Source organism: Callospermophilus lateralis, chromosome 7 (genome assembly GCF_048772815.1).
Source record: "Callospermophilus lateralis isolate mCalLat2 chromosome 7, mCalLat2.hap1, whole genome shotgun sequence".
Lineage (NCBI taxonomy): Eukaryota > Metazoa > Chordata > Mammalia > Rodentia > Sciuridae > Callospermophilus > Callospermophilus lateralis.
This window is the reverse complement of record NC_135311.1, coordinates 136,561,662-136,577,509: the sequence shown is the minus strand read 5'-3', so window position 1 is coordinate 136,577,509 and position 15,848 is coordinate 136,561,662. Positions and strand designations below refer to the sequence as shown.

The window sequence follows — 15,848 nt, the reverse complement described above, 5'->3', positions numbered from 1 at the left end:
CTCTTTTTAAAAATTGAGTTTTTTTTTTTTTTTGGAGGCTATTGTGAATGAGGTAGTTTCCTTAATTTCTCTTTCAGAGGATTCATCACTGGTGTATAGAAATGCATTTATTTGATTTATGGGTATTGATTTTATATCCTGCTACTTTGCTGAATTCATTTAATTTCTTTCAACTGTCTAATTGCTCTAGCTAGAGCTTCAAGAACTATGTTGAATAGAATTCGTGAAAGAGGGCAACCCCGTCTTGTTCCAGTCTTTAGTGGGAATGCTTCCAATTTTTCTCCATTAAGAATGATGTTGAGGGGCTGGGGATGTGGCTCAAGTGGTAGCGCGCTCGCCTGGCATGCGTGCGGCCTGGGTTCGATCCTCAGCACCACATACAAAAACAAAAACAAAACAAAACAAAAAAAAGATGTTGTGTCCGCCAAAAACTAAATAATAAAAAAAAAGGATGATGTTGATACAGTGAATCGAAGAGCATTCTGTCATGTATAATTAATTAGAATAAACAAATTTTAAAAACTATATGCAAAACTCTTAGTGTGATCTGTAAAATTTAGTGCTCAATTACGTACCATCTTGTATAATTCACTAGATTCTGATAGTAGAGAATGTGGACCATACGTGTCTTTCTATCTCACTGTGTTTTGTTTGGTGTTAAGCATTCATTAAAGGTTAATAATGAAAAAAAAAAAAACTGATATGAGCTTTCCTGTGCTTTGTTATAAAATAGGCTTTGTGTGTGTGGATTTTGCCCAACTGTGGGCTAATTAATGTAGATGTTCCCAGCATGTTTAAGGTAGGGTAGGCTGTATTAGGTGAATCTGAGGACAGGGAGAGTGGCTCAGTGGTAAGTGCCCCTGGGTTCAATCCTCAGTATCACAAAGCAAGCAAGCATAGAAAAATTAAATAACTTGTCCCAAATCACACACGTAGTGTGAGATAGAGTTGAGATTTGAAACTCAGTCTTTTGCCCCTATAGCCTTGATTCTTTTTTTTTTTTTTTTGGTGCTGGGCATGGATGGATGGTACAGGGCCTCACACATACCAAGCAAGGGTTCTGTCACTGGGCTACATTCCCAGCCCAGCCTTAGCCGCCTCCTCCTCCTCCTCTTCCTCCTCCTTCTTTTTTGGTACTGGGGATTGAACCCAGGGGCACACAACCACTGACCACATCCCCAACCCTATTTTGTATTTTAGTTAGAGACAGGGTCTCACTGAGTTGCGTAGAGGGTCACTTTTGCTGAGGCTGGCTTTGAACTCACGATCCTCCTGTTTCAGCCTCCTGAACTGCTAGGATTATAGGTGTGCACCACTGTGCCCCTCTCCAGTTTTGATTATATTGCCTCTTAGTTCTAAGGCCCTGGTTTATGAAAGCTGATGAATGCAAGGATCTTGTCATTCTTTTCTGCATCCTCTGGTCACACAGGATTACATGAAACCATTTGTGATTGAGGGTTAGACTTTTTTTTTGGCGGGGGTGGGGTGGTATGAAGGATTAAACCCAGGGGCACTTTACCACTGAGCCACATCCCCAGCCCTTTATTATTTTTTCGTTTTGGGACAGGGTCTCACTGAATCTCTTACAGCTCCCTAATTTGCTGAGGCTGGCTTTGAACTTGTGATCTTCCTACCTCAACCTCCAGAATTGCTGGGATTACCAGGCGTGCACCACTGCAATTGGTGGTTAGACTGTTCTTAAAGGCCTTCATTAGCTCTTCCCTGCCCCTGGTAATTCATGTCTACAAAGCCATAAGACTTTGCTTAGATAACTTAAAAACCTATTAGATTCACCACAGTTCAGACTTTGCTTTCCTAATCTTTTATGAAAGATAATAAAATATCACTGAAGACATGAAATTGTCTCATCTGGAGCCAAGGAAGTTATGAGGATCATATTTTTGGGAGCAAAATGGGTTATACATGGTGTTTTAGTCATCTTTTGTGTTGCTGTGGCCAAAACACCCAACAACAGCTTAGAGGAAAAGTTTCTTTGGGGCTCGTAGTTTCAGTCTCAGTCCATAGACAGCTGCTGACACCACTGCCCTGGGCCCAAGGAGAGGAAGAACATCATGGGAGAAGGGTCAGTGGAGGAAAGCTGCCGGGGGTGGGGTAGGGAGGGAGATCACAGGCAAGACCCCCCAGTGGCCATCTCCTCCAGCCATACCCCATCTACCTACAGTTAACACCCAGTCCCTTCAAGCTAGGATGGACTGATTAGGTCACAGCTTTCACAGTCCAAGCATCTCCAAACATTCCTGCTTTAACACTGGAGCTGTTGGGGTATCTCATATCCAAACCCTCACACATGGTACGAGACTTTCTAGCTGTGAGTGTGCAAACTTACTAGTTTCACTGTGGGATCCAAATTCGTTTTGTGATTTTAAAATATTTTATTTATTTATTTTTAAAAATCTTTTTCAAGGGCTGGGACTGTGGCTCAGTGGTAAAGTGCTTGCCTCGAATGTGTGAGGCACTAGGTGTGCTCTACCACCTAGCTATACCTCCAGCCCTTAATCTTTTTATTTTTTAATATTTTAGTTGTAGTTGGACACAATACCTTTATTTTAATGTGGTGCTGAGGATCGAACCCAGGGCCTCTCAGGCACTAGGCAAGTGTTCTACAGTTGAGCCACAACCCCAGCCCTTAATCTTTTGTTTTTAATGCAAGAGTTGTCTCATGAACCTTTATGGAGCACCAATCGGAGATGGGTCTTCTGGCAGTTTTGGGGGAAAGACATATGATTCCTATCCTTTAATTATCTTCTTCCTCCTATATTAGTTCTCTGAATAGTTTTTGTTGGTGCTGGGGATCAAACCCAGCTTTGTGCATGCAAGGCAAGCACTCTACAAACTGAGCTTTATCCCTAGCCCTCTGAATAATTTTTAAATGACGAAGTATTTTTATTAAGTAGAAGTAGACCAAAGAAATTTATTTTTTTTATTTTTATTTTTTTTTTTTAAAGAGAGAGTGAGAGAGAGAGAGGGGAAGAGAGAGAGAATATTTTTAATATTTATCTTTCAGTTTTCAGCGGACACAACATCTCTGTTTGTATGTGGTGCTGAGGATTGAACCTGGGCCGCACGCATGCCAGGCGAGCGCGCCACCGCTTGAGCCACATCCCCAGCCCCGACCAAAGAAATTTAGAAAAAAATAATTCCCTTAAACAACTAAAAATTTTCTCTGGAAGTTCTCTTTAGGCATGTTCTTTCTTTTGAGGGAATGTAGGGCTGGGTATGTAGCTCAGAGATAGAGTGTTTGCCTAGCATACATAAGCCCTTGGTTTGATCTTCTGTACCATAAAAAAATAAAAAAACCCCCAAAAGACCAAAAGTGCATGTGCCATCTGTAGGATGCTGACCAGCTCTACTTAATGCCCCCTCTTATTACTCCAGGAGCTTCCTCTGCCCACATGCCTTCTGATTTTCTTTCCGTCTGTTTGCTACCTATTGCCCACTCCTGCCTTGAACCTCGCAGCATCAGGTCCAGAGGCCTTGAGGGGACAGTGAGGAGGCTCTACTCTCTGGCATCCTTTCCCCTTATCTTCCTGTTGTTCCTTTTATTCTCTTCTGATCACTGAGCCACACATACTGAGCTATGAGGTTTGACCCTGCGAACGTGCCATTTCTCTGTCAAATGTGGCTGGACACCGCAGCTCCATATGGGTCAGGTTAACACTTGCCTTTGCTGCAGATATGATGCTTCTACACACCTCAGCATCTTGCGCTTCCTTTTCTGCTAAGGCTGTCCCCATGTGCGTCACCTGACAAAATCCCACTCCTCCTTGAGCTGTCCCAACATGCACTTTTCCATGAGGCTTTCCTGGTATTCTGGCAGAATTAGTGCTTCTGTGTATGGCTCCTCTTATCACTTAGCGGGGGTAGAATTCTCAGTTCTGCTGCAGGATACCCCACAGAAAGGGACCACGTCACATACATCCTTGTGTCTGTTGTACTCCTCTCATACTAACTGTGACCCCCTCCCCTTTAGTGGTGCCAGCATATGAATCCAGGGCTTCCCACAAGCTAGGTAAGTGCTCTAATGCTGAGCTACATCCCCAACCATCCCTCTGCTTCCTTTTTGAATTTACTAATAATTATGAATAAAAAGCTGCTCGTGTACATGTTTTTAAAATTCTGATGTCATTTATTGGCACAAAAATTATTCAGATACAACATGGTGTCTAGACGTGGCTACATCCTATACTCTGTGCATTTAGTCAAATATTTACTTTGCTCATAATTCTGCACACAACCTAGCCTGTCCCTCTGTGTTCAGTACTTCTGTGATAGCATTTGTGTTTTAAACCCTTGCTTCAAACACAGTGCATTCAATCCACTGAACATGGGGCCAGCATGGGCCCCAATGTGTGGGAACTACCAGGCATCTGCACAGACTGCCCTCCTGGCAGTTCTGGTCTGGGTTAAGTGTGAGCTGCAGCAGCACTGGGTCAGGCAGAACACTGACCTGTCCTGGCTTGTCCTGCACATGTTGCCACTGCTGTCCAGCGACCAGTGAGGTAAAGGGAGGAACTTCTGCTTCTTCATAGTCTAGGACCCTGATCCGTGTTCTCCACTGCCCCAGCCTTTTTGACTGTGCCGAGTTGCTGGACCCACCTTGAGAGGAGCGGCCAGGCCAACCTCTGTCAGAAGTCATTTGAGCTCTCTTGTGAGTAAAATCGAAACCCGTATTTCTGAAGTTATGGATCTTCTGTTCCCCAGAGTCGATGGCTTGATCGTGTAGTATTACTGTGTTTCACTGACCTGGGAGCCGCATCAAGCCTTGTGTTTCTGACAATATCTTCTTTAACAGCAGCTAGAAAGTTGGTTCAAACCAACTTCGAATATACAGTAGTTCTTTTCATTTACATTTCAAAATATTAACAAACTTTTTGACCATAGTTTCAGTTTGGTGAAGCGTGGACCAAGTATGAAAGCCTCAGGGGAGATACTGTGGGCATAGTGGGCCTCCCGTCACCAGAAGGGACACCTAGGAAGGGATACAGCAAAGGCAGAGACACATGGTTCAGTAACCTGAGCTTCTTCAAATCTCTACCCTGATGCTTTGAAAATGAAAAGACCAAGGTCTGACAACCCTGTAGCATTCCCTGGACTCTCTCACGCTTAATCGTGTGGGACACACTCCTCTACAGTCAAGGGCCAATGCCACTGAGGTCCCACAAGGACATTCCCTGCTGCCCTCTCTCCAGTTTCTGCCTTCAAGTGTGCCTTGGGCAGTTAATCAAAGGAAACCCGGATAGTCCCTCAGGCCACATGCAAATCATCAATGTGTCTTCATCTTCTTCCGGTCACTGCTCTAGCTTCTTTCCTATGCCCTTCCTGAAGTGATGGCAAAAATTCAAAAGAGCCCCCACAAACAAGCCAGCTGGCAGCCCTGCTGTTCCAAACCACTGCTCTTTGGGCAACTGTAACTTATTTTGGTGGCTGCCTTCTGAATGTGCATCTGCAACTCCCAGTTTTCTTCCTTATGGAACAAGGGGCACAAACAGTGAATACCAGCTCTTAAAGGATCAACCTGTCACTGCCCTGTGATTACTTCACTGAATCTGCTTTAGCTTCCGAGGCTTGGGGCCACAGTTGGGGTCCTCACTGCTGATTTTAACAATGCATCCTTGAGATGCCCACTTACCAGCCAATGTAGCACTGGCAGAGGTTTTCATGGGATGTTGCTTGTTTGATGAGCAGCTCAACTTGTGTTGGAACGTCCAAGGTATCATCATGGGAAAAGTCCCGACCTGGCACAGAAGAAAGAGCAACACAGCCATCAGCACCTGGCATTAACAGGTCCCTTGTCTGCTGTTTTGTACAAGAGTCTAAGCAGCCGCTGTCAGTCAAACCTCACATGTGAGTTTGAAGGATGCATCATGACTGCTTTTAAAAACCCATCTCCAGCTGACCTGAGGGCACACTGTCTTGTGTCAGTATAGGCTCGGTTCAGGGAAGACAAAGTCTTGCAGTCAGCTAAGTTCAGGAGTGGCGAGGATCTGGCCTAGGGATCTATCCCAAAATCCTTTTTTGAGTTGAACAAGCACAACAAAAAGCCTGTTCTGTTTGAAATCCACAAGCCTCCAGTTTTGAACAGCAACCTCCATCGCAGATTCATAATCTCAGCTTCAAACAAGCGCTCTGTGCAGTACGGCTGGCCTAAGGCACTTCTTTGGTGACATGCCTTTCCACTTCCATAAGGGCCATCTCAAGTTCTTTCTCCCCGCTGACACCTGAACCCCTCCTCCTGTTTCTCACCCTCAGCAGATGCCCTCACCTTCCACTTTTAAGGTAATTAACCATCACGAGCAGCTCCAGACCCTGCTGATGTGTGAGGTCATGTCTGCGGAGCTGTGCAGCTGGCTTCAGCTCACATAAGCTGCTCCCCCAACCGCCTGGGAGGAGCACCCCTATGCCTTGAGCAGTGAGAATGTGGAGATGGGGCAAGCCAGCCATGGGCTGTGTGTGAACTATGCGCATTGAGTGCACAAAGTGGACTGAACCGACGTTGCCCTCTGTTTGGGCAGGCCTTGCTCTGGTCTTTTGCAGCTCATGAGATGGGCATGGCCTCCTAGATGTCAGTCAACCTGCTGACAGCAGACATCATCAAGCTAGACTCAACCCCCTGAAACCTAACCCCTTCCCTCATTTGAATGTCTTCTTCCCCAAAAAAGGGGTCAGCACATGCTCTTCTCTCTTTCCACTGACCCCTAAGGTCAGAGGAGCCGTCACAGGACCCAAAGAAAAAAGTATTTCTCTGTCTCTGTGTGATTATCTCATGCAGCCCAGTTCACCTGGAGCGACCTTGAGTGTTTAGTGACACTGACACTACTGCTCCGCCACCTCACTCAGGCTAATTCTTTCTCAGGAGACTGGCAGGACTATCTGTTCTCTTTCTTGTATTTCTTGCTTTCTTTTGGTAGGACTGAAGATCAAACCCAGGACCTTGCGCATGAGAGCATGTGCTCTACCACTGAGGTACATCCCCAGCCAATTTTAGATTTTATTTTGAGACAGGATCTAAGTTGCCCAGTCTGCCCTTGAACTTGTGACTTTCCTGCCTCAGCTTCCCACATCTCTGGGTTGTAGGCAGCAACCACCATGCTAGTTCAACTCCACCTAACTGCCCCCTTTCCATATTCTGTAAGCGTGCTCCTCTCTCACTGAAGGAAAACAGCTGGGGCCAGGGGTGCAGCTCTGCCCCCATCATGGCTCTGGCTGCCCTTTGATTCTTGCTTTTCTGCATAAACTACTTAAGAGCATTTAACCCCTCGCTCCCTTCTTCTTCCTTCGCTCTCTCATCTCCTTAGCTGCTTCAGTCTGGCTGTCACTCATCATAGGTCTCAGCTGGTCACCAGTGACTTGGACCTGGCTTGATTCCTGTTGTCCCTCATGCCCCAACATCAATACTTCTGATTTTTTTGGCAGCGCTGGGGATGGAACCCAGGGCCTCAGGCATGCTGGGCACACTCTCTTCCATTAAGCTACATCCTCAGCCTGATCCTTTTGACTTGAAAACCTCTTTGAGATCTCTAGCACCCGGCTCCACTCCCACCACCTGAGTCTAATCAGTGCTGCATCTACCTGGACCCTGAGGCAGCCTCTTCCCTGGTGCACCTGCACACCCTCCCTCTGGCCCTGTCCTCGGGCCACAGCAGGCAGTATTCGCCACACATGCTGGGCCTGCCCACTCCATGCCAAACCCGCCGGTTTTTCCCACCGCTCTAGGGTGGAAACAGAGGCCCGAGCTCTGCCTGGTGTGCTCTGTGCTCCTTCTACCCTGCGTTTCTGGCCTGCCCTTGGACCATATTTCTCGCCATCGCCCCCTTGCACGTGCTGTTTCCCGTGCCTGCAACAGTGTCCTCTGAATTAGCTCCTTTTTCAGAGTATCGCTCATGGGTTGTTTCCTTAGGGAAGCTTTTCCTGCACTTTTTTTTCTTTTAAAATATTTTTTAGCTGTAGATGGACACAATACCTTTATTTTATTTATTTTTATGTGGTCCTGAGGATCAAACCCAGTGCCTCATGTGTGCTAGGCAAATGCTCTACCACTGAGCTACAGCCCCAGCGCTTTCCATGTACTTCTGAACTTGATTAAGTTCTCCTATTGTGGGCACCACAGCCCCAAGTCTTTTCTCTTCTATTTAGTAATACTGTTCCTTTCTGGACTCTAAGCTCCCTGGAGGTGAAGAACCTGTTTCCACCACCTTGGCCCTTTCAGCATTAGGTACATGCTGGATAAAAATGCCCTGATTACAAAAATTAAGGTGGGAGACTCCAATGCTCAGTGCCCAGCATCCTGTGTCTTGTCTGACTCTCAGCTCCCTCTGAGGGGGCCACTCAGCATCTTCTATAGGAGGAAACAGGCTCAGGCACAGGCAGTGGAGCTGGAGTTTTGCTTCCTGGTTTGTTACCCTTCATGTCATACCCTCCCAATATCAGTGTGAGAAACTCCTTTTCAAAAGCACCATCTCTGCATTCTATTCTCTCCCCTCTGTAATGGCTGCCAGAATCTAGGCGGTCAGTCCAAGTGCTCTAACATCATACCATAGTGACAGAAGACATCTCCCTAAATTTGGCTGATTTTGGAGCACACAGAACTTCCTATATCCTGAGTTAAATGAGGCAGAGTTATGTGATGGTGGTATCAATCATTAGCAAGAAGACCCATAGGGCGTGCTCCAGTGCTGGCCACAGAGGTAGTCTGTGAGCCACACAGGGTCGAAACAGGCGTGCAGCCCCTAGAGTAGGGCTGCCTACCCACTGGAGGGGAGGACTGTCTCCTCAGACTTTATGTTCCGTTTAAGTGAACACACTCACCAGTGAGCTTATCGCGAACCCGGTTAATAATCTGAATAGCTTTCTTGTTTAGGGCTTCTGGCTTCACCAAACCGTCTCCAACTGGAATATAAAAAGTAGGAATTAACAGTAAGAACTGTCATCAGAATAGATAAAAAAACGCTCCTGCTTTTTGTAAACATTCAGCTTTTGAGCATTGAGCAATCCTTCCTCTGTATCCACCTCTGTCCTCAGAATGTAATGAGATCATGGAACCTTTCCTCTCAAAGGCCATTTTGTTACTGTGTCTTGCTGACCCACTCGTGGTTCAACACAGCTTCTATTTTCTTAATGAGCTAGTTGTTGGTACAAACCCCCAGAGGTTGAACTTACTGAAAGAATGAATAGATTCTGGCACCGTGGTCCCTGTTTTCTTATGAGCTGGTTCTCCAAGTTCCACACCATCCAAAATTTCTAGGGGGAAGAAATCAATTAGCAAAACATACAAAAACCACAAAGTCATTGTTAGCGCAGCAACTATGGCCCTACGCTCCACAGTCCTTTACTATGTGCCTCTCCTGTCTCAGGTGGAGGACAGAACTTTATGCTACTCTTCATGTATTAAAACCTTTTGAAATCTGCACAAGGGACCCCAAAGGCTGCAGGTAATAGGAAGCTGGGCAATCTGAGTATCCATAATCCTGTCACGGGGCTGTAGAAGTAGCTAGTGGTAGAGCACTTGCTGAATGTGTACCAGGCCCTGGGTTCCATCCCCAGCACCGTAGGGGCAGGCGTGGTTGGGGATCCTCACAAATCCTATCACAGTGTCCAGGGTATAGTCCACACTTGTTCACATGTGACTCTGAATCAGCAAAACTCTGTTCCTTCTTATCTGACGAGAGTCTTTCCATTCAGTCAGGATGAATTGTCCTTTTTCTAGATAGGTGGTTGTTAATGCCTTTTGCCCAAGTGCCCCTTAACTGCTAGAACTCAGATTGAATCCAAGAGTGCTCTGCCACTGAGCTATATCCCTGGTGCTTTTTATTGTGAGACAAGGTCTCGTTAAATTGCTGAGGCTGGCATAGAACTTGCAATCCTTCTGCTTTGGCCTTCTGAGTTGCTGGGATCACAGTGTGTGTGTGTGCCACTGTGCCTAGCCCCACGCCACTTCTCGTTGAAACCGAAGTGCTTGAGGACTGAACAGAGTGTATTAGTCTCTCCCCCTCTCTCTTTTTTTATCCCCAGTACTGGGGACTGAATGCTGGTCCTCATGCGTGCTAGGCAAGCGCTCTACCCAGCCCCGTTCTCTTATAATGTCAAGTATATTATGGTCAGTTCAATAATGTGATTCTGCACATCTGCAGGACAGCCTTTGTTTGTATAGTACCTTCCCTAACTTATTTGGTTTAGTTAAGTAACTAGTTGCAAATGTCCCATAAGGTATTTGTAGAGAATATTTTTGTACCCAACAGTGTATTTCAAAGTGTGAACTTCGTAGGATGTTGTTAGATGTCAAAGAAAAAGGGTAGGGGAAGAGAGAGAAAGAAAAAAAAAAAAAAGCTAACAGAGCTAAACACCTGACTCAAGCACTTCTGTGTTTTTAATATACAAAAGGTACTCTGGCTCTTGGAGGGCCACATGTCTTCCTGGACTACCGCCTGTGAAGGACACACATGGAAACAGTGTTTCCCATGATTTCAGGGCTCCTTCAGAGATATAAGCAGATTTCTGCTGCTTCTACCTCCCTTGTAGAACTATTATTAATGCTTCAGGGGTGGAAGGCATAGTTCGGTGGTAGAGCACTTGAGGCCCTAGGTCCCATCCCCAGCGGAGCAAAACAAAACAAAGCAAAACATGTGAGGAGCGAAAATCTCCACCTGATGCTGTTGAAGGGCTTGCTCAACACTGGCTGATATTCAGACATACTTTTAACTGTTTTTATAGACAGATTAAAATCAGATGATAAAAATCTTGGAGCTTAAGGTACCTACTCCATCCCGCTAGATAGTAAATAAAAAACAAGTTAGTGCTTGGTGCTTGGTAAATATTTTTAGACCATGTTTCTGAAGTTCAACAATGCCTGCTGGGTGATGTTAGCAGTGTAGCATCTCTGCCTGCGCTATCACTGTCAAGAACTTGAGAAAAGCATGCTGACATCCTTAATATTAAGTAGCCAGAACCACTTTGAATCTTGCCTTCCAGCAGAAGGAATGTCTCCCCATTCAGATGCTCAGCTCCTTGGGTGCACTCACCTACTGACTGACCTGCAGAGTAGGAATCTGTCCGCGTTCGAGACCGCTTGTTGCCTTTGGTATTTGCTAGGGAAAGAAAGAATTAAAAGTGCCTCAGACTTTCACTTTGAAGAAATTGGTTGATATACTTGCTTACAATTTCAAAAATGAGATTTTCCCAAAAGGTACAATTCTGAAGAAAGAACAAAGAAATATTACTCAGTAGTAAAAGGGGTTGTGAGCATGGAATAGGACATCCGGGAGGTTACTCTATACTGTAGAGTTGGATTTACAGCATCATATGGAAACTGTAAGGTCAAAGTCTGATTTAATCACAGTGGATTAGAAGCCTCATATTGGTGAAACATCCTCAAAGGAGGCAGAAACAGGCTAGACGATAGATACTGCAGTCTCAAGTTACAACTGTTCACATTTTTATTAAAATTCCAGCTTATCCAAATCAGCTTATCACTAGGTACCTAAGTTTATCCTAAAAAAATCTTTTTTTTTTTTTTTTGGTACAGAGAATGAACTCAGGGGCACTCGACCACAGAGCCACGTTCCTAGCCCTATTTTGTATTTTATTTAGAGACAGGGTCTCTCTGAGTTGCTTAGTACTTTGCTAAATTGCTGAGGCTGGCTTTGAACTCACCATCCTCCTGCCTCTACCTCCTGAGCCGCTGGGATTACAGGTGTGTGCCACCACACCCAGCCCATTATTTCAATTAATATTGGAGTTTTCTAGTTTAGCTATTAAAAATACTTGAAATTCTTTTCTAGCTACCTGAATGCTCTAGGAGAAGAGAAAGCAATAGTTGGTAATACAGCTCAGGCTCCAGGCTCAAAGGAAGAGGTCAGTGGAACGTAATGTGGCAGGTACTCTAATTTGGAGGGATGCAAACCCCAGCCTCCCACACTTGAAAACACTTACTGTCCATCAGCCTCCAGTTCAGCAAGGGATCATAGACAAAGGCCTCCAGTACAGCCATGACACTGTCCTTGTGTTCCCGAAGCACTTCCATCACCGTGTGGCATGTGATTCTGTAGTTGCCATCTAGACCTGTAACCTGGAGAAGGGACAGAACATTGCACCTCAGGAGTCATTGGTGCCTCATGACCAACAGTGATAGAGTACCTGTCACCATCACCTAGGAAGGAAGCATGGCAGGACTGTGATACGTATGACACCAGGTCTGATGTGAAGTGGTGAGACTTTCAAAGACCACTCCTAATACGTGAGAATCAAGAGGAACCTGCTACAGAAGTCATGTGGCCATGCTGGGGAACTGATGAGCTCTAATGAGCAAGTCTGTTGGTCCCATTTCAGTGCAGTGTGTTCCCAATATCCACTCACCTCCATAGCGTTGGTCAACATTCTTGTTAGTCTAAATGGAATCTTCTCTGGAAATTTTTCTCTGGTCATAGCAACCTATGGGATAATCAAAGGTAAAAACAAATGTTTAGACAGTTTTCTTTAACTAAAGTAAGGTGAAGGCAGGTAGCTTTCCTTTGTCTCATCTGTACTGATTCACATGACAACACAGAAATGAAGCAGCTTGAGTTTAGTGAAGGGACTGATTATGGGGATCTGAATGAGGCTAGGAACCCCAAAAGATGGAGAAGGAAAAAAAAAGAAAAAGAAAAAGAAAAGGACAAGGGTATATTGCCCAAGTGCTTGACCAGCAAGCAGCATGCAGGGTGGTGGCAGATTCCTTCACTTAGCGAAGGGTGTGTGGAGAGTGGCCCCTGCCCACAGGGCTTAGAGTCTGACCTCAGCCACGGATTTCAAGGCTGCAACTGACTTGATCTTGTCGGCAGGAGTGATGCGGGAGAGGAGGGATGTTTGGGGCTTATGTTTGCCTGAACTGTCAGAGCAGAGTGAGGTCTGTCTGACATGGTTTCAGAAACATGTTTACCTCAAAGCAGTCCCCAAAATCAATGTGCAGGATCTTTCCACTCAGCCGGTCCAGCATCAAGTTAGATGGGTGTCTGAGAAGCAGAAGGGAGAGACGGGAAGGGTCAACAAGCAGCACTGACAAATGAATCAGTGAGGATGTAAAACTCCAGACCAGGGGCTGGCAGACAATAGTTCTGAGGTAAGTCTGGCTCCCACCTGACTTTATAAGCCACGTTTTATTGAAAAATGGCCTTCTTCATTTCTGTACTCTTTCTAGTTGGTTTTATGCTACAGTGGCAGAGCTGGCACTGTGACAGAGGCCACATGGCCCACAAAGCCCAAGATATCTATCATTTGCTCTTTACAGAAAAAGTGCCTGTTCCTGCTCTGGAGCCACAGTGAAGATTTACCTGTAGGAGTCATCAGGAGAATCTGCTTCTCCAGGGTCTTGGGTCACCTGACAAACAGTTTACGGCAGTGAAAGCCCCTCAGTGGTAAGTCTCTGTCATTACTATCATGTAGCTATCACAGGATCTGTCTCCATGAGCCCCTGAGCCAATCCGGGGAAGGTCATCTGGCTTTTGTCAATAGGTGTTCTACTAGTTTTTTTTTTGTTGTTGTTGTCATTTATTGTATTCTTTTGAGACAGGGTCTTGCAATGTTGCCTGGACTAGTCTCTAACTTCTGGGCTCAAGTGATATCCCACCTCAGTCTCTCTTTTTTTTTTTTTAGCAGGGATCGAACTCAGGGCACTTGACCACTGAGCCACATCCCCAGCCCTTTTTATATTTTATATAGAGACAGGGTCTCACTGAGTTGCTTAGTGCCTTGCCATTGCTGAGGCTGACTTTGAACTCATGATCTTCCTGTCTCAGCCTCCTGAGCTGTTGGGATTATAGGTGTAGGCCACCCAACCCGGCCCTGAATTATTTTTTTAGTCAGTAAGTTTGGATGAAATTTATTATGCAAAAATATCATAAGGATCTATTTTGGTTGGTTTCAATTGCAGAAACAGAATCAACTATCTTAGCATCATATTAATTATTTAATATTTACTAAGTCAATGTAATCAATCTTATTTATTGTAGCTTATTTAGCACACCTAACCAACCTATGGAGAAAGTAGTACTCTTGAGCTACAGTTTTGTTTCTCTCTAGTTGAAGTGTTATCCTATTAGAATAAACAGATGAAGGCTAAGGTTGATGCCGTAAAAGAGGTCTAAGTAGCTGGGCACAGTGGTGCATGCCTGTAATTCCATCTACTTGGAAGGCTGAGGTAGAAGCATTGTAAGTTCTAGCCAGTTTCATCAACTTAGAGAGATCCTCTCTCAAATAAAAAATTAAAAGGGCTGGAGATATAGCTCAGTGGTAGAGCACTTGCCTAGCATATGTGAGCTCCTGGAGTTTATTCCCTAATACTGCAAAAGCAGAAACAAAAACAAAAAACCCCAAAGATGTCTAAAGTAAAAACACAAATAGTTATTTGCCAAAAAGTCATAAATCTCACCGGAAAACAAATAAAAAGAAAACTACTAAAACAAAAGGAGACTAAAAGAAATAAATTAAATTCACTCACCTATCTCCTAGGCCCAAAATATATCCAACCATTGACATGACTGCTAAAGAGCGAGTGTAATTGGTTCTTCGGTCAAACCACACCTACAAAACAGGAACATTAGTGAACCCAAGCGCTGGAAACTTTATTCCAACACAGCCAGACCCCAATCCCTTCTGTTCTTTTATTCCATTAATAATCAGTGGGAACATAGGATGGAATAAAGATCCCATTCATGAGTATAATAAACAACTATGTCTCAGAATAAACTTAATTGGAAACATGTTAGGTTTCAGTGAACAAGTAAACTTTTCTTCTTAAGAACATAAAAACTTAAGTGAAGACTTTATGAAAAGACCCACTTCAGGATTCATTTAAGATTGCAGAGATGCAATACCTTCCAAATTATCATTTGATACATTTAATATAATTCCAATATAATTTCAGTGGCATTGAGAGGCATGGTGGCACATGCCTGTAATCCCAGTGTCTCAGGAGGCTGAGGCAGGAAAATCCCAAGTTCAAAGCCAGCCTCAGCAACTCAGTGAGGTCCTGAGTAATTTGGAGAGACCCTGTCTTCTCAAAATAAAATATAAAAAAGGCCTGGGGATGTGGCTCAGTGGCAAGGGCCCCTGGGCTCAATCCCTGGTTTAAAAAAAAAAAAAAATTCAGTGGCATTTCAACCTTGACAAAATGCTCCCAACATTTATCTGGAAGAAAAAATACGTGAAAATAGCTAATGTGAAGAGTCTTATATTAATGGTATGGTACTTATGGAGGAACAGGCAGAGGGAATAATGAAGCAGAAGCCACAGAAAGATATCCCTGGGCATGGAGGAATTTAGTGTATAATAAAGACAGATTTTGGGCTGGAGTTGTGGCTCAAGCGGTAGCACGCTCACCTGGCATGCGTGCGTCCTGGGTTTGATCCTCAGCATCACATGCAAACAAAGATGTTGTATTTGCCAAAAACTAAAAAATAAATATTAAAATTCTCTCTCTCTCTCTCTTAAAAAAAGAAAAAGAGTCTAGGGATGTAGCTCAGTGGCCAAGAACCCCTGAGTTAAATACCTAGTACTAAAAAATACAAATGAAGATGGAATTTTTCAAATAGTGGGGAAAGATGGGTTATTTGGTAAATAGTGTGGTGGCAGCTAATCATCTTTTAAAAAACAAGTTACACTGTAGTTTTATTGATTTATTTTTATTATTGTTATTTTTTTGGTATTGGGGATTAAACCTAGTGGTGCTTTAACCACTGAGCTACAGCCCGAGCCTCTTTTTTTTTTTTTTGGAGACAGTAAATTGTCAAGGCTGTCCTCAAACTTGTGATCCTTCTGCTTTAGCCTCCTGAGTTACTGAGATTACAGGTGTGCACCAT

The 15,848-nt window shown here is 44.4% G+C and overlaps 1 protein-coding gene across 1 annotated transcript in view; it reads right to left on the bottom strand.

Annotated features, from left to right (window-relative positions):
- Window positions 1-4,124: 4,124 nt before the first annotated feature.
- Window positions 4,125-15,848, bottom strand: part of Mtor (mechanistic target of rapamycin kinase) — a 117,133-nt gene continuing 105,409 nt past the window's right edge. Inside the window, exons 50-58 of the mRNA XM_076861302.1 lie at window positions 14,489-14,571; window positions 12,932-13,004; window positions 12,370-12,444; window positions 11,947-12,082; window positions 11,037-11,102; window positions 9,178-9,258; window positions 8,827-8,907; window positions 5,651-5,756; window positions 4,125-4,990 (exon numbers count right to left, since the gene is read on the bottom strand). Of these exons, the coding sequence (XP_076717417.1) occupies window positions 4,975-4,990; window positions 5,651-5,756; window positions 8,827-8,907; window positions 9,178-9,258; window positions 11,037-11,102; window positions 11,947-12,082; window positions 12,370-12,444; window positions 12,932-13,004; window positions 14,489-14,571 (717 nt within the window). The 3' untranslated portion in view covers window positions 4,125-4,974. The remainder of the gene's footprint in view (window positions 4,991-5,650; window positions 5,757-8,826; window positions 8,908-9,177; window positions 9,259-11,036; window positions 11,103-11,946; window positions 12,083-12,369; window positions 12,445-12,931; window positions 13,005-14,488; window positions 14,572-15,848) is intronic.